General features: G+C 43.7%; 1 protein-coding gene across 1 annotated transcript in view; it reads left to right on the forward strand.

Moving 5' to 3' along the window:
- The window catches only part of LOC132586117 (protein argonaute-3), a 60,505-nt gene extending 36,989 nt beyond the window's left edge, over positions 1-23,516 (forward strand). Inside the window, exons 7-19 of the mRNA XM_060258067.1 lie at positions 604-691; positions 842-989; positions 6,753-6,872; positions 8,142-8,264; positions 8,446-8,579; positions 11,871-12,055; positions 12,741-12,900; positions 15,767-15,857; positions 16,967-17,161; positions 17,379-17,513; positions 18,325-18,426; positions 20,551-20,750; positions 23,003-23,516. Coding sequence (XP_060114050.1) covers positions 604-691; positions 842-989; positions 6,753-6,872; positions 8,142-8,264; positions 8,446-8,579; positions 11,871-12,055; positions 12,741-12,900; positions 15,767-15,857; positions 16,967-17,161; positions 17,379-17,513; positions 18,325-18,426; positions 20,551-20,750; positions 23,003-23,111 — 1,790 coding nt within the window. The 3' untranslated portion in view covers positions 23,112-23,516. The remainder of the gene's footprint in view (positions 1-603; positions 692-841; positions 990-6,752; positions 6,873-8,141; positions 8,265-8,445; positions 8,580-11,870; positions 12,056-12,740; positions 12,901-15,766; positions 15,858-16,966; positions 17,162-17,378; positions 17,514-18,324; positions 18,427-20,550; positions 20,751-23,002) is intronic.
- The last annotated feature ends 368 nt before the right edge of the window (positions 23,517-23,884 follow it).

A 23,884-nucleotide genomic window follows, 5' to 3' on the forward strand; every position in this document is an offset into this window, starting at 1 on the left:
AAACTGCCCTTCCAGTTTACCAGGTGAGGCTTGTTTGCCATGAAGTAGAAAGTTATGCATCTAATATAGGCTAATCAAACTTCACATTCTTAAGGAAACAATGAAAAGATAAGCTTAGATGACCAGTTCCATGGATACAAAATATGACTCCAAACTGGAGTAAACTGATCTTGGAAATATGCACCAACCCATTTCGTTTTAAAGTAACTTCTGCTTAAATATTTTTAAAGATACAACAAGTAATACACAATAGCAAATTATTTCAAAGCCATAATACACATTCTACCCTTTTTGCCAGTTACGCAATAGGCATAATAGCAAGTACTATAATTTTTAACTATCTCTCCAAAGATGTATGTGAGCCCTGTCTACCTCTTTCCAGCCCTGTTTTTTTTTGGGGGGGGGGGAGGAGGAGGAGTTTACAATGTTCAAACTGTAGCACACTTTGTAGAATTGTTCTGTAATAAGGAACCTGCTGACATTATTATTCCATAGTACTGGTAACATTTATATATCCCATTATAAAATAGCTTGTGTAACAAAGCTTTTGTGCACAGCCATTCTCTGATTGTCAGTAATTTTGTTCCCATTGTTTTCACACAGGTCTGAAGGTTGAAGTGACTCATTGTGGAACAATGAGACGGAAGTACCGTGTCTGTAATGTTACAAGGAGACCTGCCAGTCATCAAACGTAAGCAAATGTTTGAAACCCAAGTTAGTGTGATTTTTGGGTGTGTGGAAGGATTAAAATGCATACAGGTCATGAACCTTTTTCTAGTCCAGCAATGATGAACTTTCCCAATTCTGCTTTGACTAAAATGTTCCTTTCCCCCCCACCCAGCTTCCCTTTGCAGTTAGAAAATGGTCAGACTGTGGAAAGAACAGTAGCACAGTACTTCAGAGAAAAGTACAACCTCCAGCTGAAGTATCCTCATCTTCCTTGTCTACAAGTGGGACAGGAGCAGAAACACACCTACCTGCCTCTTGAAGTAATATACTCCGAATGCTGCTTGCTTTATGTGGCTCATAGGGTTTTGCCACATTTTTACGATGTGTCATGTGCAAATTGCTTGCCAGAAGTTTGAGCAACTCTTTATTTGTGTGTGTGTGTGTAAAGTGTCATCTAGTTGCTACTGAATTATGATGATCCTGTAGGGTTTTCAACACATGACACACTTTGCCATTGCCTGCCTGTCCATAGCAACCCTGGAATTCCTTGGTGGCTTCCCACCCAAGTACTAGCCTGGGTTGTCCTTGCTTAGATTCCAAGATCTGATGAGATCGGGCCAGCCTGGGCCCTTTGGATTAGGGCAGCTTTTTATTTAAATGAGGAAGAGTGAAATCGTTTTTGTACACTTTTTAAAATCCAACCCACCTGTAAGAGCTTGGGGCTGCCCTATACTGTACTGGGCCCTCAGGATTGGGGGATGTTGCTGTGGGAAGATGGTAAGCCCAAGGGCTGTTCAGCTAGGGCCTGCTAACTAACTGGGGTCCCACAAGGCTCCATCTTGATTCCGGTGCTCGTTAACTTCCACATGAAACTGCTGGGTGAGCTCATCCTAAGATTTAGCATGGGCTGTCACCGCTATAAAGGTGACACTCAGCTCTGTCTTGCACTTCTGGCCAATCCCAGGGAGGCTGTAGAAATCCTGAACGCTGTGCCTAGAGGCAGTTTTGGAGTGAATGCAGGCTAATAAATGGGAGCTTAATCCTTGCAAGACGGCAGTGCTTACTGGTGATTGGAAGGTCTGACCAGGGATGTCACCCAGTGGGTAAAGACTTCTGTTTTGCTTGGCATTCCTCAGTGATTCCTGTTTGCTGCCCAATGTTTTTATGCTTTTGTACATGTAGTTTGGCTCTGGTTTTAATTGTTTTAACAATGGTTTTGTTGCCTTTAATCGTTTTTAAAATGTGGGTTTATTTGTATTTAATTTTTATAAGCCTTGCTAGCCCTTATGAGGGCAGAACAGGAGGATAAAAATTTGGAAAATAAAATAGTTGGAAAGCTGGAACAGGGTATACTGGGAGAGCTGCCTGTAATAGCCACAAGGTGTGAAGAGGGTAAGAAGGAAGGATCTTCTGAGTTTTTTCTAGAACAGGCCGGGAAGCAAGGAGAAGGAATGTGGATGTTTGCAGACCTCTTTTGGTGCCTTGGGTGGACCAAAAGGCCCACTAAGGTTATGCCAGGCTCACTTCCTGCAACCTGCTCATCTTTTCTAGAAAGCCACAGATTTTCACAGAGAGCAATGTTTGGATCCAGTGGTAGATTTCCATTAATAGACGTTCCCTGAATTCCTCATTCAGTCTTCTGTATAGTCCCACATTGAGACTGTGCGTGTATAGGCCAGCCAATTGGAAGATTTTTCTAGCCCCTAGACGCTTTAAAAGGGGGGACCCATCCCCTTCAGAGCATGGCAGAAGCCATTTTCCTGCTCAGACAGTTGTGTGCTCCAAGGGGAGGCACTCCCTTTCCCTCAGTTTGTTCTTCCCCACCATATCATGAAGATCAAGTTTCTCTAGCTTCATGAGATTTTCTTTCTTTTTTTTCCTCTGTTCATTCCTAAGACAGACTTTACCATGGCTCAGAAGATGCTCTTTAAAAATGTTCCTTCTGCAGGATGGAAAGGGTGAGGACGAATGAGCATGCCCTCTGTTTAATCTGCCTTGGGGAAGTTATGCTGTTGTGGCCTGTAAGCTAGGTCAGCAGTTCACACACAAGGCCTTGATTGACTCTGTTTCCCATCTCAAGACTGCCCTTTGGGGAAAAGGCTTAACAAGCCCTGAATGTCTAGTGGGTCAGACCCCAGTGTTGAAGTTGGTGCTGCAGACAGCCCATCCATCCTGGCCATCTTCAGTTGTCTCGGTTCTATCCATTGCAAGGCTGGATCTGATCCATAGGAGATATAGGTCACCCAGACTGTTGCCTTCCAAGTGTTCATTGGAACCACTTCCTAAGAAGTCCCAAGACAAAGACCAAGCATAAAGAAAGGCATTGTGCCCTGCAAGTGATAGACTAATGGAACTGATCCTGTCTGATACAAAGTCCTTGGCAAAACTTATCCAAACAGATGCCATCTCCCTCTCAAAGTAGCAAATCGATGCTGGAAGACATGCCGCTGACTCATCCACCACAGCCATGGCATTTGTGGTGGTCTTGAGAAGACATGCACAACTTAGATTAACAGCACTCCGTGATGGCACCTTGCACTTCTCCATTGTAGATGGCACAGCCATGATGTTTTATATAAACAAGCAGGGAGGCATGATATTGTTAACCCTGTGCAGAAGCTGTGGCAATTTAGCATCATGTGAAGGATCTCCGAATGACATTACATAGCTGTTCAGATAATGCTGGAGCTGATGTGCTCCATCAGGGTTGGTGTTCCAACCACGAGTGATCTGTTGGCCTAGAAACTATATACCATGCCCTGTATGGTGGGGTAGCCACCACCACTTCATGCAACAGTGGATTCCATGTATTTATTACCCTTTGCGTGAAGAAGTACTTCCTTTTATGTATTCTAAGCCCTTTGCTCATTAATTTCGTTGAGTGCCTATTGAGTTTGTGTATTGTGTGAAAGGGAGAAAAATATTTCTTTATCTTCTCTTTCTCATGCATAATTTTGTAAACTTCTGTCATGTCAACCCCCTCAGTCATCATTTCTCCAATCTAAAGAGCCCTAGCCTCTTTAGCCTTTCTTCATAGGGAAGGTGTTCCATCCCCCTTAATAATTTTAGTTGCCCTTTTCTGCACCTTTTCCAAAGATATAGTATCTTTTTTGAGGTGTGATGACCAGAACTGTACACAGTATTCCAAATGAGGCTGCACCGTAGATTTATACAGGGCATTAGAATACTGGTTGATTTGTTTTCTCTCCCCATCCTAATAATCCCCATAATAGCATTTGCCTTTTTATTGCAATCGCACACTGAGTCGACATCTTCAGTAAGTTTATCTACCATGACTCCAAGATCTCTGTCCTGGTCAGTTGCCACCAGTTTGAACCCCATCAATGTATATTTATCATTAAAATTTTTGGCTTCAATATACATTAGTTTGCACTTGCCCACATTGAACCTCATTTGCCACGTTCACACCCACTTGCCCAGCTTTGACAGATCCCTCTGAAGCTCCTCACAGTTCTTCCCGGTTCTCACTGCTCTGAACAACTTAGTGTCATCCACTTCACTGCTTACTCACAACTTCAAAACATTAATGAAAAAATTAAAAAACACTGGACATAGTACCAAGCCCTGAAGTACCCACTTCTTACTGTCTTCCACTTTGAAAACTGTCCATTTATACTCACTCTCCATTTCCTTTTAACCAGTTTTTAATCCACAAGAGGACTTATCCTCTTATTGCATGACTGCTGAGTTTGCTTAGGAGTCTTTGATGGAGGTCTAGGTAAACAACATCTCCTGGGTCACCCTTGTCCACATGTTTGTTCACCCCCTCAAAGAACTTTAAAAAGTTAGTGAGACAAGGTCTACCTTACATAATCCATGCTGATTCTTCATCAATAGCTTTTCACCAATGTGCCTACCAATTCTGTATTTGATAATGGGTTCCACCAGTTTACCCAGTATCAACATTAGACGAATCAGTCTGTAATTTCCTGGATCTCCTCTGGAAACTTTTTAAAAGATGAGGGTTACTTTAAGTATCTTCTAGTTCTCGGGAATGGAGGAAGATTTTAGTGTTTGCATATTTTTGTTAGGAGATCCACAAGTTCACATTTGATGTGATGCCATATGGGCCTGGCAGTTTTTCAGTTTTTAATTTGTCTGTCAGTTGTAGGACCTCCTCTCTAGTCACCTGAACTTGAGTCAGGTCTTTTGACACTCCTCCTGAAATTGGCAGTGAAGACATAGGCAAAAAATGTATTCAACTTCTCTTCCATTTCCCTATCATCCTTTTGTAATCCTTTTACCTTTTGGTCATCCAAGAGCTCCACTGCCTCCCTGGTTGGTTTTCCGCTTCTAATATATTTGAAGAAATTCTTATTGTTGTTCTCTATATTTTTTGCAATATGTTCCTTACAGTCCCTTTTTGCCTGTCTGATCACCAGCTTGCATTTTATTTGTCAAAGCCTTTTGTTTACCTCACTCAAACTATCCTTCCATTCCTTAAAGGAATCCTTCTTACATTAGAATCCTAGAGCTGGAAAGGATCTCCAGGGCCATCTAGTCCAACCCCTCACAATGCAGGAAACTCACAAATACCTCCCCCCACAGACCCCATTGACACCTGCTCCACTCCCTTGTCCAAACTGGCTTGGAGAAAAATTGCTGCCTGACTCCCAAGTGGTGACCAGTGTTCCCTGGGCATGTAAGGAAGGAGCATGAGAACTAAGCACTGATGCAACCCATCTTGCCCTCCTTATGATCTGCCTAAAAGTTCACAGAATCAGCATTGCTGTCAGATGACCAATCGTGTTCAGATTGCCTTTTAATGGTTTCCCTGCATCTAAGTGTCCATTTCCTCTAGTACTCAAATATCTCTTATAATTAAAATCCTCTGGAGTAGCAGTTTCTTCTGTTAAGGTCCATATGGCAGCAATTTGTGCTTCTCATGCCATAGTAGAGGGCAGGAGACTATTCTGACACCAGTCTTCTAGGATGTTCTTTAAAGGTTTTCACAGTATTTATCACAAAGGTTCTTGTACTATCTTAATGGTCTTTGTCTGTTGTTTTGTTGGCTCCTTTTGAGCCATTAGCAACTTGCTCATATTCTGTTCTCTCTTATGGTTGTGCTTTTAGTGCCTATCACTTCAGGTAGGAGAGTTAGCAGCCCATATGGCAGATTCCCAATTCATCAAATTTCACAAAGAGAGGGTAGTTCTAAGTCCTACTGTACAGTTCCTATCTAAGATGGTCCCTAAATTCCTCCTAACACAAGAGAGAGAGAGAGAGAGAGAGAGAGTCTTCCTTCCTTCTCCCAGCTCTGTGGCATAAAGGACTTTACACACCTTGGATGTGTTACAAGAGCTTTATTGTTTTACTTGAAGAGGAACAGTCCTTTGTGCAAAGTCCCTCAATTATTTGTATGTCATTCTGAGCCATTTGAAGGAGAGGCAGTATCCTCTGGGACTTTATCAAGATGGATTGTACTGGCTATCAGGTTGTGCTATGAACATGCAGGACATAAATAAAACAAATGCAAAGCCAAACTCTGTGCAAATTTTGAGTCCAGCAGAAGGCTCATTCAGTGGCCACAGGTACCATGTGCCAGGAGCCCTTTGGTTATCACTCTTCAGCTTTCATCTCTGGCCTCTCTCAGGCTGCATGCTAGTAGGAAGGAAACAAACACAGCTGATATGTTGCTTAGCTAGCCAGATGTTCCATTAATTGGCTGTATGGTAGTTGTTTTAAAATGTTCTTCAAGGAACCCGTACACATTGTTTGTCTGCTCTGGAGTTTCTGTGCTGCAAGGAATTCTTGAGCGCATTCATAAGCATCTGTGTTGACACAGCCTTATTTGTTGCCTTGTATTACTTACCCAGCATTCCCCAACAGCTGTGTATTTCACAAGACAATCAGAGAAACTGGCCTATGGAGAGCTTACCTAATTTTACTGAATTTCTTATTAAGGAACACTTAAACATACGAAGGATCCTCCCACAATGGTTTTCTGGGATTTGGTATATATATCATTCTTAACATCACAAGGCATATTTTATAACATGGGTGCACAGTAATTCATTCAAAGCATGTTGAGTTCAGTCTTGTAACACTTTGTATTTTTATAGGTATGTAACATCGTAGCAGGCCAACGATGTATCAAGAAGCTGACAGACAATCAAACATCAACCATGATCAAAGCGACTGCAAGATCTGCTCCAGACAGGCAAGAAGAAATCAGCAGGCTGGTTAGTTCACTCTTAAATCTGAAAGGAAAGTTTTGGTGCTCTGGAAGGAACAATAAATATAACTGATGTATACCCTTTTTTGCCACCTCCTCAGAGGAATATTGTAGAATGCCTGTCTGCTGATTTCCTCTGCAGTAAATTCTTTGGGATAAGCATTCTGGCAAATGTGTTTATAGCAGGAACTTTGTGTAACTTTATTTTGGTTCCTCCCAGAATGCACACAGTGCTTGCTAGGACATATGGTTAGCCTATTTGCTTCTCTTACACCTTCAGAAGGATACTTTGTGTGTGTTCATATCACTAGAGCTAGAAATTGTGTTCCTGATCATGGACATCAGCAGCGAGCACAAGGCCCTTCACCATCCTTTTGTTGCGTAAACTGTATGCAAGGAGAACAAGAATGAATTTTGGAATTACAGATTAAGCTCCCTTCCCCAGTTTCTGTAGAATGTAGTGTTATTCACCATTTGTGTTCCCCCCTCTCCTCTGTGTTTGTATTGTACATACAGATTATGCACAGGTGCACTGCATCACTTCTGCTGTTCTGCCTGAGGCTTGTTCCCAGTAGCACTTTGTGTAGAGGCTTTGTGGAACAACCCAGATCATCACAGCACTTCATGTAGGAGTGTCTTCTGATAAAACTAGATTGTGGGTTTTTTGCAACATGCTGACACATCTTTCATTATGTCTTCGCCTGAACTTTAGGAGGGGACTTGGCTTGTAATCACAGAAGCAGAAAACATACATTTTGGTTCTATAACAAGAGGCCATTCTCACTCAGCTGTGGGTGGGTGAAAGGCTTGTTTAAGTCAGGGGAAATCAAAATGCAGCTGAAGTGGTGAAAGGTTATGTGCTGCTGATGTAGAACTGACATACCTTAGCTATGCCTTCAGTCTAAAGGATAAAGCGTGGGTCAAGTCCTGTGGGTCTGTTGGATTAGCAAAGGCATTTTCCTCATGTCAAAGTGTTCAGTCCTCAAGGGGAGGCTCCTCTCTCCAGAAGAAAGAACCTATGCTAGTGGAACAGAACCTTTAATAAGCAGTTGTGTTAAAATGGGTATGAGTAGCAAATTTGTAATTTGCAGATAGCTCCATATTCAAGACAACAAAGTCTAAAGTAAGTTGAAGATTTACAAAATAATTCTGTTCCACATGTGCTGTGTTTAAACCTGGCTTGTTGAAGTAGCAAAAGGGAATTGCAGCACTCTTAACAGCTCTCTAACTACCTGTTTGCAATATGATGGCACTTGTGTTTTGTTTCTACCCCAAGGTGAGAAGTGCAAACTATGATGCCGACCCATTTGTTCAAGAGTTTCAGTTTAAAGTCCGTGATGAGATGGCTCATGTAACAGGGCGTGTGCTTCCTGCTCCCATGCTGCAGTACGGAGGGCGGGTAAGGGAATTTTTTATTGTGTCAATTATTAGATCTGGTTGTAATTCTGGGACAGCTCAGTTTAGTAGCTTTGACATTGTAAGAATATGAATAGACACATGTGGAATGGTGTGATGCAAAAACGGTGTAAATTTCTCTTCCAGTATATTAATATCCTTTTTTTAAAAAAAAAACCCTCTAGAACCGAACAGTGGCAACACCAAGCCATGGTGTATGGGATATGCGAGGAAAACAGTTTCATACTGGTGTGGAGATCAAGATGTGGGCCATAGCTTGCTTTGCAACGCAGAGGCAGTGCCGTGAAGAGATACTGAAGTAAGTCACCAAATATCTTTTGGGCAGTGAGCATGTTGCTCCTGTGCCAAACTTTTGAGGCCAGAATTGTTGATTTGGAAGATGTTGTGGTGTTGGTTTCTTGTGTGCTGCTGGTTATTAAGAGCTTTCACTGAAGCAGCACAGTATCCTATTCTTGGTTCCTGAGCATTTTGATGTGAACACTGCAGGAACCTCCCCCTGGGATAAGGAATTAGAAATGTCCATGAGTTTGTATGATCCATCATCCCAGTTTCTCTTCCATAGCATTTTCCCTTCCATGGCATTTTTAGAGGTATTTATCAGATTATCAATTTAAGCTCCAACCTCCTCCCATTCAGCAACCCTGTCCCTCCTCCCATTCAGTAACCTTGCTCCACCACATCCCCCAAGAAAGAAAGGGAGAAAGGGTAAAGAAAAGAGGAAAGGACAACGTAGCTAAAACACAGGGAATGATCATTGAACAGTAACAGCATCAGAACTGACCTGTAATAGCAGCATGTTATGTTTCAGATTGTTTCTAGAACAGGAGACTAGAGAAGCTGGAATTTCTCAGATGCTTCATTCATTTCAGTTAAAAGCAACCCACTCATTTGCAAGACACAGCATGTCTTTCCCCAAGTCAGTAGTTTAAATTTCCAGTGCAGTAGGATGACTTGTTTCACAACCAAACCTCTGCTTATGAGCATCGTTCTCCTTCCAGCCACCCCCGCTGTAGCTTGCTTTTTCAAAATACACCTTGCCTATTTAATTGAAGAACTTCTTAAATTTTTTGTTTGTTTTATTTAAAACATTTTCATGCTGACTTTCCACCCAGTCAGGATCCATAAGGTGGCAAACATAGCATTTAAACATTTAAATAATTAAAGTAGAGTTTAAAATATAACTTTCCATTCAAAACAAACAACACTAGAAAGAGAGCCAAAACCCTTTTATTGGTAGTATGTCAGACAAAGCAAAAGAGTCTCCAGATTAATCTTCTTGGAGAGGGATTCCCGCATTTTTGGTGCCACAACAGAGAAGGCCCTTTCTTGGGTTGCCACCTGTCTAGCCTCAGGTGGTGGGACAACCAAAGCAGGTCCTCTGAGGAAGACCCGAGTGAGCAGGTAGCTTAGTATGGGAGAAGGCAGTCCTTAAGGCCTGTTGGTTGCAGCTGGCCATATACAGGGCTTTGAAAGTCAAAACAGTACCTTGAATTGAGCCCAGAAGCAAACTGGGAGCCAGTGTAGGTGGAACAAGACTGGAGTGATATGGCACTTATTACCCACTCCAGTCAACACTCTGGCTGCTGCATTCCGTAGCAACCGTAGCTTCCAGACAGTCCTCAAGAGCAGCCCCCCTAGAGGTCATTGAAGTAATCTAATTAAAATGTTTCCAGGGTATTCTCCACAATGGCAAGATCTTTTCTGTCCAGGAAGGGCTAAAGCAGCTCACCAGCTAAAACTGCTGAAAGGCACCTTGCTGCTACGTATATATCAAACAGGAGGCCCCCAAACTATAAAACTGCTTCTTTAAGGGGAGTGCAACTCCAACCAGGACAGGGGGATAACCCATTTCCTGGTTCAGATCTTCCCTCACCTCTGTTTGGTTGGGATTACGTTCTATCACCATATCTCCTCCTACCCCACACGCTGTTGGTTGTGGTATCATCCCCATCCCCCTCCCCCAGGCAGCAGTTGAGAGAAAACAAGACAACGTACAGACAGCTGCTCTCACCTGGTTCTGGATGGGACATAAATACACAGACAACCATCTCTCTCCTGGCATACAGCAAACAACAGAAAGTCATACCCCCACCCTCTCTCCTGTATAGAAATGGAGGCCCAGCCCAGCTTCTTTCCACATGCAGGAGGCAAGATTCTCTCGTGCCCTGCAGCTGATCGCATTCAAGGCTTGAATCCAGTCCACAGGCTACAGGGCAAGAGCACTTTGGTGGTCTGTTCAGCCTGAGCACCTGTTTAAATATACATGTGGAAGAGCTAAGGGTTCCAGCGAGTTAGCGTGTGTTGCCTTAAAGGGACAGGTGAAAAATGCACATAGCACTCTTTTTAAATCCCACTTTTCATCCAGTGACTTCTGAGACACTTATGAAAGATGGGTAAACAAAGCACAACAATAAGGTATTAATAAGTCACCAGTCTGTAAACAGTCCAACAATATATATTGCAGTTCTGGAATTTGATGGGATGGAAGAAAAGAAAACATATGAAATACACATTTGGTCGCAAAGCAACAAAGAATCTGAAGCCTGGAGGAAACCAGAATGCATTGACCTGATCCCTAAAAGTTAGGCTTGGTGCCAGACGATGAAGATACCTGCCCACAGCCATAGTTAAGATTCTGCTACTTGGAAGTGGCCCTACCTTTTGGCCTCTGAAGGTCAGGGAATGCAGAGTAGGAGCTTGGTAGAAGATTTTGTTTGATGGTCAGGTTCATTTTGGAGCAAGTGACCCTTTAAGAATCCCAACAATTAATGACCAATACTGAGAAACTGATGAGTACATAACCCTTTCCTCTCCAAGCTGGAATGTCTGTCTTCCTGTGCTGATCTCTCCCTACTTGTGATACCATCAGTTGTTAAGGGATACATGCAGAGTCAACCATTGTTTTGTCTAAGTCCTTTTTAAAGCCATCTAAACAAGTATCCATCATGATATTTCCTTGTGACACATTATATAAAATCTGCATTATGTAAACTGCCCCCCCCCCCCCCGCAAAAACCCTGTCCTGAGTTATCTCCAAACATTTTCATTGGGTTGCTCAGAGTTCTAGTATTATGGAAGGGGGAGAAAGGCATTAATATGAAGAAATATCAGTATTAATGACAAATCTCTATCCATGTTCTCCAAATCATACATAACTCTTTAAATCTGTCATGCAATGTGCCTTAGTCGTCATTAATTTTTGATAAATCATTTGAACTCCTCACCCTTTTCTTGTAGGAAAAGCTGCTATGCTTTGATTAACTTTCCCTTTTCTGCACCTATGAAATCTTTTTTTCGGACAGGGTGGCTAGAACTGACTGGAACTAAGTCTGCACCATAGATTTAGATCAAAGCGTTATGATTCTGGCTGTCTTATTTTTGATGCCATGTTTAATGCCAGTCTGTTTTCATCTTTATTGGAGACCATAGTCCTAAGCAGGTAGGGTGGTCAAGGCACCCATTTGAGAAAGAAGCACGGCAGCAGGGAGTGTCTGTTCCTGCTGCCCAGTTGCTTAACCCACAGTATAAGGCTTGCAAGTATAGATATTGTCATTGCTTCTTTATAAGCTACCATTTAATGTCTTGCTAGGGGTTTCACAGACCAGCTGCGCAAGATCTCCAAGGATGCAGGGATGCCAATCCAGGGCCAGCCGTGCTTTTGCAAATACGCACAAGGTGCAGACAGCGTGGAGCCCATGTTCCGGCACCTTAAGAACACATATTCTGGGCTTCAGCTCATCATAGTCATCCTGCCTGGGAAGACACCAGTATATGGTAAGCCAATATCAGGAATTTATATTCAGTTCAGGTTATATTGCTGCTTTTGTCCATAGGGGTAAATTTTAGCACAGCTAGTTGTTAGAGACAGTAAAACTGGGACCCACTGCAGAATAATTGAGGAAATTCTTCATTTCCAGAGCCTTGTTGTCAGTTGGAGTAAAGAATAAGCCAAGGGAATTCCTCTGATAGGGGAATGGATCTTGAATTTTAGAAAAATGGCAGATCGTTTCCACACCATAACTCAAAAGGATGGACCTTACAGGATGTAGTCTTCTTTTGGATTTAAAGCTGGAAATATTTCTGTAGTGCTTATTGAGAGCCAGGTTGTATTTGCCATTTGAAAAGTAGGCCCAGTTGTGCAGACTAGAACTCTGGAAAGCTCCTTCTCCAGAGGCAAAGGAAGTTACAGGGACTTGAGGAGGAGGAATTTCTGGCTGCATTTATCCTTGTGGTATTTCTTTGTCATTGAGGATCATCTTCCACACTCCTTCTGCAACTACTTTGGAAGATTGTTTGGGGGCAGGAGAGCAGTTCAGGCCTATCAAAATAGGGAGAGAGAGACTACGAAGTTCTGAAAAGCAGTCCAGCTCCATGTGAAATAACCCACCTCTGACTACTTGGGACAGGGCAGGAACTAAGTCAGCTGACTTTTTTCTTCATGATGATACTTGTTTCTCAGCGGAGGTGAAGCGTGTGGGAGATACGCTTTTGGGCATGGCCACACAGTGTGTTCAAGTAAAGAACGTCATAAAAACATCTCCTCAGACCCTCTCAAACTTGTGCCTAAAGATTAATGTAAAACTTGGAGGAATCAACAACATCCTTGTACCTCATCAACGGTAAGAATTTCTGTTTCATGTTAAAATATTTGTCCATATACTAGAGCAGGGGTCCTCAAACTTTTTAAATAGGGGGCCAGTTCACTGTCCCTCAGACTGTTGGAGGACCGGACTGCCGTTACTGTACAAGGTCGCGGGCCATCAGTTCTCTGTCTTCTGCATCTCTCTCCCTTCCCCACACCACATACCCCGGCCTGGGAACTCACCTCACCTCGGTATCACCTCACACTCTGTCTCCGCCGCCTCAGCCCAGTGCCGGAAGTGTGCGTTGCTAACGTGAGTTTAGGTCGAACGTCACTTCCGGTCTGATTTTGCCATAACCCAGCGGGCCGCATAAACGTCCTCAGCAGGCCGCATCTGGCCCACAGGCTGTAGTTTGAGGACCCCTGTACTAGAGGGTGCGTGTGTGTGTTTTAAAGCCACTATGGATGAATAATAAGGGAAATTCTGTATTCTTACATCGATTTGATCTTCTATTTTTACTTGTACATTTCTGGAACTTCAAAAAAAACAACCTTTCTTGAACATATGCAATATGTAAATATATTTAAATGCAATCAGAACCAGACCTTTTAACAACCCTAGTAATCAAGGATCCAATTTAAAGTAATAGATAAAGTAATAATTAGTAGGAGTGAAATCTAACTACCAAAAAATCTGGATTTATCTGTTGCAATTGAGCTCAATAAAAAAGAGAACAGAAATTGTCGGGAAAGGTTCAGGCAATTGTAATCACCTATCTTGTACTCATTGGAAAGCCCATTCAGAAATCTGGGGCTTTATTTGGGCTATGACCAATCCTTGCGGTCTGCTGTCAATGCCAGTGCTGGATCTTTCACATATGGAGTGGGGTCCAAAAACTTGCCTCACATGATCCCAATAGTTTACACTCATTTGGAGTTTTGACTTCTTGAACATTCAGGGTACGACACCCCACCCCCACCCACCCCCACCCCACAAGTATAACATTTCTGGTTGGTTTTGAAATTTCCCTGAGGAGGCATAGTGGGGAGCTCTAGGGCTTTGTATGCTGTCCTCATTTATTGTTTCCTGCCTATGATGTATTCCTTCTGAGTACTTGACTTTCTAATGAAAAACTACAGCAAACCTCACTTCCCTGGGATGGTAGTAGACCACAGCTTAATCCTGCTGTCTTCCCTGCCTTCCTAATATTAATCACTGCTGATAATCTGGTTTATAAATAAGTGGCCAAACAATAAGTCTGGATTCCTCCGGTAGCCAGGAGGGTACACAGCAAGAGGTCCTGAAATGTTTGTGAGAAGCAAGGGTATATAAACAGAGAACAAGGGTATATAAACAAAGGGGTCTTATGTCTTCAGATGCCTATGTCAGAGGTGTTGAACTCATTATGAGGGCTGGATCTGACATAAGTGTCACTTTGTTGGGCTGGGCCATGCATGCCATAAAACATAACGCATGTCCTGGAGACATAAAATTTATAAAGGCGATTTCAGATGCTGAATAGCAATAGCGGGTAAATAGCAATAGCAGGCTGTATTGGATTAGGTGTGATATGCAGAGGGGACAGTAGGTGCAGAGATATCAGCATTGGGAATGAGACAGGAAACCTAGGTCTCAATTTCATCCGGGAGGATTCAGTCTTGGAGAATGCAAAGAATAAATGGACATAAGTCTGATATTAGAAAACACAACATTCAATTGCTGACCTTAGCAGTGCTCTTACAAAGGAATTTCAAAGGGAGATTAGAGAGACTTCTGAATTGCAGCTGATAAGGAATCTCAAGACCAGGGATGGCCAAACTTGCTCAACGTAAGAGCTGCGTAGAATAAAAGTCAGATGTTTGGGAGCCACAAGGCAAGAATGGTCAGATGTTTGAGAGCAGGAAGGAAGCTAAGGGAAGGAGAGGTGGAAAGAAGGCAACTTTAACTTTAGATGCATTCTCCAGGCTGCTGGCTGGCTTGGCAGAGGGATTTAGAGAGACAATGCTTTCTCCAAGTTGGCTGATGGAGCAGTGGGGGCTTCAAGAGCCACACAGTATGTGTGCAAGAACCACAGTTTGGCCACTGCTGCTCAAGACAATGCATCCTCCTGGACTGAATTGAGACCTAGTTTCCTGTCTCATTGCCAATAAATCCAGATAGGAACCAGTCTTTTTAAAAACAAACTTCAGAATAAGCCAAAATAATTTTCTCATTGTACAGCATACTTGTCAGAAGAATGCATTCTCTCACCCTCCCTCACCCTCCCTCCCTCTAAAGAGGTAGTGTGCTTGCACACAAAAGCTTATACCTGGAATAAAATGTTGGTCTTAAAGCTGCCATGGGACTCCAACTTTGTTTTCTCTCTCTCTCTCTCTCTCTCTCTCTCTCTCTGTTTTTTCCTCCCCCTCCTTTCTTCTCCAAAAGAGGAGGAGCAGCCCCAGAGAAGGAAGCAGGGGGGGAGGGGTTGTGTGTGAGAGAGCAAGAGTGAGTGACAGACAGAGACAGAAGCTTGTCTTTGTATCTCTCCTACATGAAGCGGGAAGCAGCCTGGGAGCTGTGTGTGTGTGTGTGTGTGTGTGTCAGCCAGCCAGCTGGAAACAGGAAGCAAAGAGCCACTGAGGGAGCTGGGGGGAAAGCAAGCTATGGTACAGCTGCAGCAGCAACCCTGGAAGAGAAAGCAGGACAAGGAAGTTGTTGGGGGCTGGATCTGTCCTATGGGCTACATGTTTGACACCCTAGCCTATGTTCTGTTCTAAATTTTGTAGTTGTGATTTGATTTGAGGCCATGTTGATACTAAAGACCTTTAAGGTAACATGCAAAAGTGTGATTTTCTCTCCTCAAATAGCGGTGCTGTATACAGGGCATTGAGGCTGCCTTCTCTCCCTCTCTCTCTTTTTAAAGACCTTCTGTATTCCAACAACCAGTGATTTTCTTGGGAGCTGATGTTACTCATCCTCCTGCTGGCGATGGGAAGAAGCCATCCATAGCTGCTGTAAGTTCAGTTCATATTTTGTTTTTGTTGAAGACGATAGGTGAGGGTGGGGGACCCTGTGTGCCTTTGGGGTGTGTATGTACACAAAAAACACCTTAATGGTACTTTGGGTTGTCTATTTCAGCATCCCAAATGTATCCAGGAGAGCTGGGGGGATATCCCCCCAAAGGTTCCAGATCTATTTGGGAATAACAGCAAACTCTGACAACAGCTGAGGAGGTGGAACAGATTGCTGCCACCACTCAGCTGTTTTTGGACTTTCTTCTGCAGTCCCTTTAAACAGGAGGCATTTGTGGGCTCTGTCGGGCAGTCTGGTTTAATCTGGGCTTCCCAGCAGAGCCCCAACCCAACCACCAGGGAGAGCTCTGCACCCCAGCCCAACATGGAGGGAGAGATCTCCCTGCAGGATCAGTTCCTTGGCAGCTCCATTGGGCAGTCTGGTTTAAAGGGATTGTCTGAAAGAGCCACTGCTTTTTCCCCTTCCTCAATATTTTTCAATTTAGATGTATTGGACCTGAAAAAATTTGGGTTTTCTGAAAAATTCTGGATCTGAGTACTTTACATTGGCATCACGAAAAATTTTCAGATCCAATACCCAAACCAAAAAATACCAAGAAAAAAAATTACACACCTCTAGTTCAGGAGGACTGGCCACTTTGAATTAGACCTTGACTATTTCTTGGGAGTTCTCCATGCCTCCTTTTGCACTTAGTTTTCCTAGCTATGAGGGTATGCCCAAGGCATATCTTAGAAATCAGAGGGCTTGTTCACCTGTTTCCCGGAAGCCCCACTTCCTCAGGCTTCCCTTGTTGCCTGCCCTGTATGAGTTGCAGGTGAAACAGATGACAACGATGAGGGGGAGGAAATAGGTGTTGTAAATCCTGTAGCACTTTAGATCCTCTTTCTGTTCTTGTTTGAAGTGGCCTTCTTGTGAACATAATATATATTCTTTTGGGAATAGTAGTTTTCATGATCTTCTGCAATTGCTTGTTATCTCCTTAAAATGATACCCTTCAGGAAACTCTTCCCCACCCCGATAAGGGGAAGTGTTGTGCTGTCTGTTTAGAAACTGCTGCCATCTTCTAGTTATGCGCTTCTCTTCCTTACAGGTTGTAGGCAGCATGGATGCCCATCCAAGCAGGTATTGTGCCACAGTGAGAGTTCAAAAACCCCGCCAGGAGATCATCCAAGACCTGGCCTCCATGGTCAGAGAGCTGCTTATTCAATTCTATAAGTCAACACGGTTCAAACCCACAAGAATTATCTTCTACCGCGATGGGGTGTCAGAAGGACAGTTTCGCCAGGTTGGTTCAGCACACTTATTCTATGCTGTGATGCTTTTTTTATGTTGGGACTGAGGCCAGTTGGTTTCCAACTTAACTCTTCTCAGGCAACAATGCTTTAATTGTGGGAATGAGCAATTAAGGAAAATGGGTGCTTTTCAAAATGTCACATTGTTCTAAGCGTCTTGCTTTGTTTGCTCCTTCGGATTAAACTCTTCATTATGTCTCCGCACTGTAGGTATTATATTACGAGCTGCTAGCAATTAGAGAGGCCTGCATCAGTCTGGAAAAGGATTACCAGCCAGGCATAACGTACATTGTTGTGCAGAAGAGGCATCATACAAGACTGTTTTGTGCTGATAGGACGGAAAGGGTAAGAATTGTCCCTTGCACAGTAGGGTTTTTTCAGGTTTACCACGTGAGTTTGCAGCAGAAGGAAAATTCATACAGGAGATGGCTTCCTGATCTGTAACTCACTTTTGTAGCTGCTAGACTACAGTGAGGGCCATGTCTTACTGTTTGCATTTGCAAGATCCCAGGCTCAGTCCTTAAATATCTGGTTTAAGTATCTCACTAGCAGGTGTTTGGGAAAACCTTTCTCTTCCTGAGACCTTGAAGAACATAGCACTGGCTTACACAGACTAGTGTTGTAAATGTGTATGTATTCATATACTTGCAAATTTATTGTTCAGTTTCAGTGACAGGCAGAGATGTGATATCGCAACTTGATTTCTAAGGAACGTTTGTCTTTCTGGTGGTCTTGAATTCCAGTTTGTCAGTTGTTTAGGTCACAAGCATGTAGTCACACAGCCCAGTTCTGGTCTTCCTTGTGCAAACTTGGCATGCAGGTTCACTGTTATGGCCACAGACAAATATTAACACCACATGAAATGCAATATAGGTGCATTGAACTCTTAAAAAAAATTTTTTAAGGTATAAAAGAAAACTATTTGGCCAGTTGAGGTTAGATTCTGTGTTAACAGATAAGCAGTGATCTTTACAGATGACTTTAGTACTTTGTGCGGTATAAAGATTTCTCCCAAGTAAAGAAGTGGATAGGTTTCATTTACAAAATGGGAGCAAAAAGGAGAAATTGGGTGACTACTCCTACCATCTTTGCATTTATTGTAGTCACTGACAGGCTAACCTCATCCCTACCCTGGTGGGGAAAACCTCTTTTCTAGGTTGGAAGAAGTGGCAACATCCCAGCTGGAACAACTGTAGATACAGACATCACACATCCCTATGAATTTGATTTTTACCTCTGTAGCCATGCAGGAATACAGGTAAGAAAAAAGATAATGCACATGATGATGGGAAAGAACCTCTTCAGAAAATGGGAAGGAAAGAAGAAGGAAATTGTGACCAGAGCAGGCCTGTAGCCATGGGGGCCCCCTGTCCCTGACTTCCTGTTGGGGTGCCCCTGCTCAGGCCCCCCTCTAACCTTCCCTTACTCCCCCCGCCACCTGAGGGACTGTGGGTATGAAAATCAAATGGGAGGATGTGCAGGAGCAGCCATGGTCCCCTCCCCATTTAAAGGGCCCGCTGATCATCTGATCAACAGGCTCTTTGAATCACATGGGCTGCTGCCACCTCTCCTGCTCAATTTAAACAACCCTCCCACCATGGTCAGGCAGCAGGGCAACCCTGCAGCCAGTCCTCACCATACCATTGTCCTGGAGGCAGGGGCGTGCTGGCTTCCCTCCCCCAGCCGAAGGGGCACAAAGCCAGAGAGAGAACACAGCTTCCCCTCCCCCTGGCTTCTGTAGGAGTTGCCTGCTGCTTTATGGCTGGCGGCCCTTCCCCAAACAAGTGGGCAACAGAATGGGCAAATCTGCACAGCTGCCCTATTTCCTTGCAACACGCCCCCCCAGCCCCCCAAAAGAAGCATCGAATGTAAAAAGCCGTGCTGGTGACCAAAGGCCATGTCCAATGCCATGTTGGAGGATCCTTGCAGGAAGCCAGTCCTGTCCAAAGGCTGCCCTGCCTCCTGGCCCCTGCTGTTTCCCTCGGGTGGTCTGTTTTCTTGAGGGGGGGAGGGAAGGGGTCTTTTTGCAGTTGAAAGATGGGCTGCTAGGATCATTATTATTCACAGTGCCGGTATTTAAATGCTGACTTGTAGCATTGCTGCCTCTAATGAGGAAGCACCTCCCTCAATAATTAACGAATTCACGTTTTCGTTTTTTCTTTGCCTGTTGAATAGAATCGATTTTGATTCCTTGTAAATTACAAGCTAGTTTTTTTGTGGGGTGGGGGAGGGGTTTCAGGTTCTTGCTGCTTTCCGCATCTCTCCTGCCTGGGGAGTTGCCTCCAGCAGTAAGTCAAAGCCGGGGCTGGAAGGAGCCTTAAGGAACTGCGCTTCCATGTCTGGCTGCCTTCAGGCAGGTTTCACTCAGCCCTTTTCTGCAAAAGTGGCTGACTGGGGACTGAGGGGGAAGAAAGAGCTCCTCTCTGGGGCCACTTATTTTCTCTCCAGCTCAGGAAGCAGCTAGCTAAATGGGAACTGTTGGCCTGGCATACAAAAGCTGGGCTCGAATTCCATTGCATTTTCTTTGTATTAGGGCAACCCCGCTGACAATGGCGGGGGGGGGGCAGGGAGCCACTGAGTGCAGGGAGAGGGAAGGTCCAGTGCCCTGAGTTGCCACAGCGGCAGGGTGGTGGAGAGCCACTAAACGGCCCCAATCCATGTACATGACCCCTGACCTTCGAAATCCTGACTACGGGCGTGGACCAGAGTAACTTATCAATGCTGATAGTTCTGAATCTGGTGCTGTTGATGGGCACATGCAATCAATAATGTTTTGTGAATTATTTGTCTTACAATCAGAGCAGATTGTAGCATAAAATGATGAAGATTGGCTCTGAATCAAGTTTCCTGTTTCTAATCCAGTATTTTTCAAATAAATGCACGGTTGTTAGTTGCATCATAAGCATTCAGGCATTGTATTTGCAGCTAAATAGAACCTTCAGACTTCCCAGGAGTGTTAACTTTACTCACACTTTAGTCTTCTGCAGCTGTTGAGGGCAAGGCATGTGTTTGCAAACAAACAGGAAACTTGCCCATGGCTTTGGATCCACCTGTTTTCTCTTCAGATGCTGTAGAAAAGGCATGGACAACATGCTTTGTAAATTCTAAACTGAAGCAGGTTGGTCCCAAGTTCTCGTGAAGTAAATGCTTGTTTTAATGACTGGTGCTCTGAATTTTCATCAAGCACAATGCATTCTGGGGCTGGCTAGATGCAGGATTCATTTTTTCATGTCTACAAGACCTGTACCCCAGGATTCTCCTGAGTTGGCAGCAGTGGCTATCCTGACAAGCGGGAATGATCTGCTCTGGTCTTAAGACTTTTACCGAAACATAATAAAGAAAATTGATTGAACCCTTTGAACTGATGTTTGCTTCTCCATAGGGTACCAGCCGTCCCTCACATTATCATGTACTATGGGATGATAACTGTTTCACTGCAGATGAACTTCAGCTGCTAACCTACCAGCTCTGCCATACTTACGTGCGCTGCACACGGTCTGTGTCTATACCTGCACCAGCGTATTATGCTCACCTAGTAGCATTCAGAGCAAGATACCACCTTGTGGATAAAGAACATGACAGGTAAAAGGGGTGTTGATCAGTTGGAGATGTTGGTTTTGGCCCTGCAAATTAATTGCAGAATTTTGTGTTGAGTAAAGCAGGATTTCTTGAGTAAAAGCACAGTGGCTTGGATCCAGCAATGTGCAAGTAGAAATATAAATGAGTCTTAAACACAAGGTCTTGTATATCACTTAACATCTTTCTCCCCGTATATTACAGTTCCCCAAATTGGCTGTGTAAGATCTTATGCAAATAGGAAGTGGGGGTACAATAAGTATGACTCAGTGCAGACTGATTATTTTCTTGCATTTCTTCAAGTGCTCTAGTGCAAGCAGATTCTTTGCACTGGATCCAACATATCACTCTTAATGTGCATGCATAAACTCTAGCAAATATGTGCACAATTTGACACTTAGATTATGTTGTTAAAGGATTGATTTATAAGAATGACCTCTTGACCCTTTATGCCAGGAGTGGGGAATCTTTGTTCTGCCAAGGGTCATATGGATATTTATAACATCATTTGTGGGCCATAAAAAATTACCAACTTAAAAAACAGTGCTCCGCCAAGGGAGGGCGATTCAGCTTGGCAGAATTAATACAAATAGTTGTTTTTCTATTTGAAGTCATGTGAGGAGAGCCTAATCTGTCCCACACCCCCCCCCCTGGCCCGCTGCCCTAGGCAAATGCATAGGTCCAGGGGTTTTTTGTAGAAAATACCCAGCAGGAACTCAGTAGCATATTAGACCACATCCCCTAATACTAGCATATTAGGTCACACACTCATTAGTATATTAGGCCACATCTGGGATAATCAAGTGCAAACTGAACTGTGACAGTAACTTTTCCAGGCCCTGCAGCAGTTCTGGCCAGCCAGCCATGCCCCAGGGAGGCTGCCACACAGTACGTCTGGGCCCTGTGATCCCTGCCTGGCCCTGGGGAGGCTGCTGCACAGCACATCTGGGCCCCACGATCCTCGCTGGCCAGCCAGGCCCCAGAGAGACTGCCACATGGCTCGGTTTGGCCCGGCAATCCCGGAGGGCCCCACCAAGTGACCTCGACGGTCATCTACGGCCCTCAGGACGGAAGTTCCCCACCCCTGCTTTATGCAGTCATCTGGTGGATTTTTACAAAGGGACATGCTCACTATTAGGACCTGCCATATCAAATTCTGTTTTTCTCCAGTGACACCACCTCAAAAGCAGCACATATGCATGGCTGATACTGCAAAGTTCTGTGGAAATTATTTTTAAGCATTCCCATCCTGAACTCTCAAGCAAAATTAAAGTAGCTGGCAAAAAACTAAGTAAAAAAAATGACAGCATTGACCACAAAATATTAATAATGGAATAAATGCCAAACCAAAAATAATTGCAATGGTACTAGTAGAAAAGGACAATGAACAAAGATCAGTAGTGGCAAAATAACAAAGCGTAGCAAACCGTAATTGAGGCAAAGAACAGCAAAACTAATTAATGGTAAATGCCTGCGAAAATAAAACATCTGGCAACAAGTCAGTTACAACTTAGGTCCATTTTGATGTATAGATTTTGCTTTATTGCAACATACCAGAACATGGCATTCAGCATCTGCAGATGCGCAACATAGACAAGCCCAGTTCATGTGCATATCTATAGCAGCTGTGATAGGAAAGCTTAAACTTGCACAGCACAGCATTTGATGTGCACATGATCTGTTGCCTTCCATATGTCTGTGTATAGTGATGCTTATTGCTCATGAAAACAGACTCATTACATGTTAAGTTGTAAACACAATGGAAGGTTCAAGCTGTTCCACTGCCAGAACCATACAAACCCTTAGAACTGACTGAGAGCTGTTTCAGTCCCTTATTCTGTTGCAGGTCTGTTAGAGATCCCAGAACTGGAATTCCCAAAACACTACCTATGTTTTCCCTACTTACCACTATCCAGTGGCCTAGACTTTGAGCAGTCTCTTCTCTGCCCTCTTAGTTGTTTTTCACACAGAAAGAACTCCAGTTGAGCTAGGTTAGAAAGCATCTCCCACTTCCTCTCTAGAACTAGACTTTCTCCTGCCTGCACAGCAAAGGGGTCAGGTTTCCAGGTCTGGTCTAATCTACCAGATGAATCTCAATTGTTAAACCTCTTCTGCTAGTTCCATACTGTGTTGACGACAGCTGCATATAGGATTTAGGGTTTCTGTCTTCATTGATTGATGCTGTGCACTTTAAGATGTATCTTGGGACTGAAGCAGTTTCCTAAGATCTCTGCTTTTTTTATTATTCTGTTTTACAGTGCTGAAGGAAGCCATGTTTCAGGACAGAGCAATGGGAGAGATCCCCAAGCCCTAGCTAAGGCTGTACAGATTCACCAAGACACCTTACGCACCATGTACTTTGCTTAGCTATTTTAAAAGAAGAATGACGCCTATTCAGGAAAGGAAGAACTGGAGAATTAAATCACATACAGTGTATGTTTCCAGAGGGGGGGTCAGTTCATGGGGGGTGGGGCAGGGTGTACCTCAGCCGCTGCTGAATCTGATCCTGTGTAGGGGTGTGGGCCTTATCCTTGTATTTGATGCGAGGAAAGATTGTTTACTTCATCAAGAACACGGCACTATTATGCAATATGAAACCAGCCAACTGCTTTTGAAGTGACTTCCTTTAGGAAGTGCTGCCGTCATCTTATTTTCCTTTTGTGCGTTTTTTCCTTCTAGTCTGACCCTTTTTTATGCCTTTACCTCAAGTTGCTCAGCAGCACAACTGTTTCTGCAAAAAAAATTAATAATAATTAATTATGGTATTAAAAACTTACAGGAACAATCAAAGAGATTGTTGGGGAGGGGGAGGGAGGAAGGGGAGTCAGAGGACTGCAAAAAATATTTTTATCTTTTTGTAAAACCTTCCGTGGGTCATAGAAGGCTTTCCCTCATCACTTGAACGAGATCATATCAAGCGTGCAGTTACATACACAGCCCTGTTAAAGATGTTGTGTAAAACAGGGTATGTGTCGCACGGGCATGTGTCATTGCACATGCAGGTCCAGTAATCCCACCATAGTTTAGCCAGCTGCTGCCTTTATGTCTGTCTCCATAGCTTGGAGTTGTTCCGCTTTGGGTCAGGTTCCTGTAAAATGAAAATACATTAGCCACATAAAGAATCTGCCAGCATCCGTGAT

Source organism: Heteronotia binoei, chromosome 17, assembly GCF_032191835.1.
Source record: "Heteronotia binoei isolate CCM8104 ecotype False Entrance Well chromosome 17, APGP_CSIRO_Hbin_v1, whole genome shotgun sequence".
Lineage (NCBI taxonomy): Eukaryota > Metazoa > Chordata > Lepidosauria > Squamata > Gekkonidae > Heteronotia > Heteronotia binoei.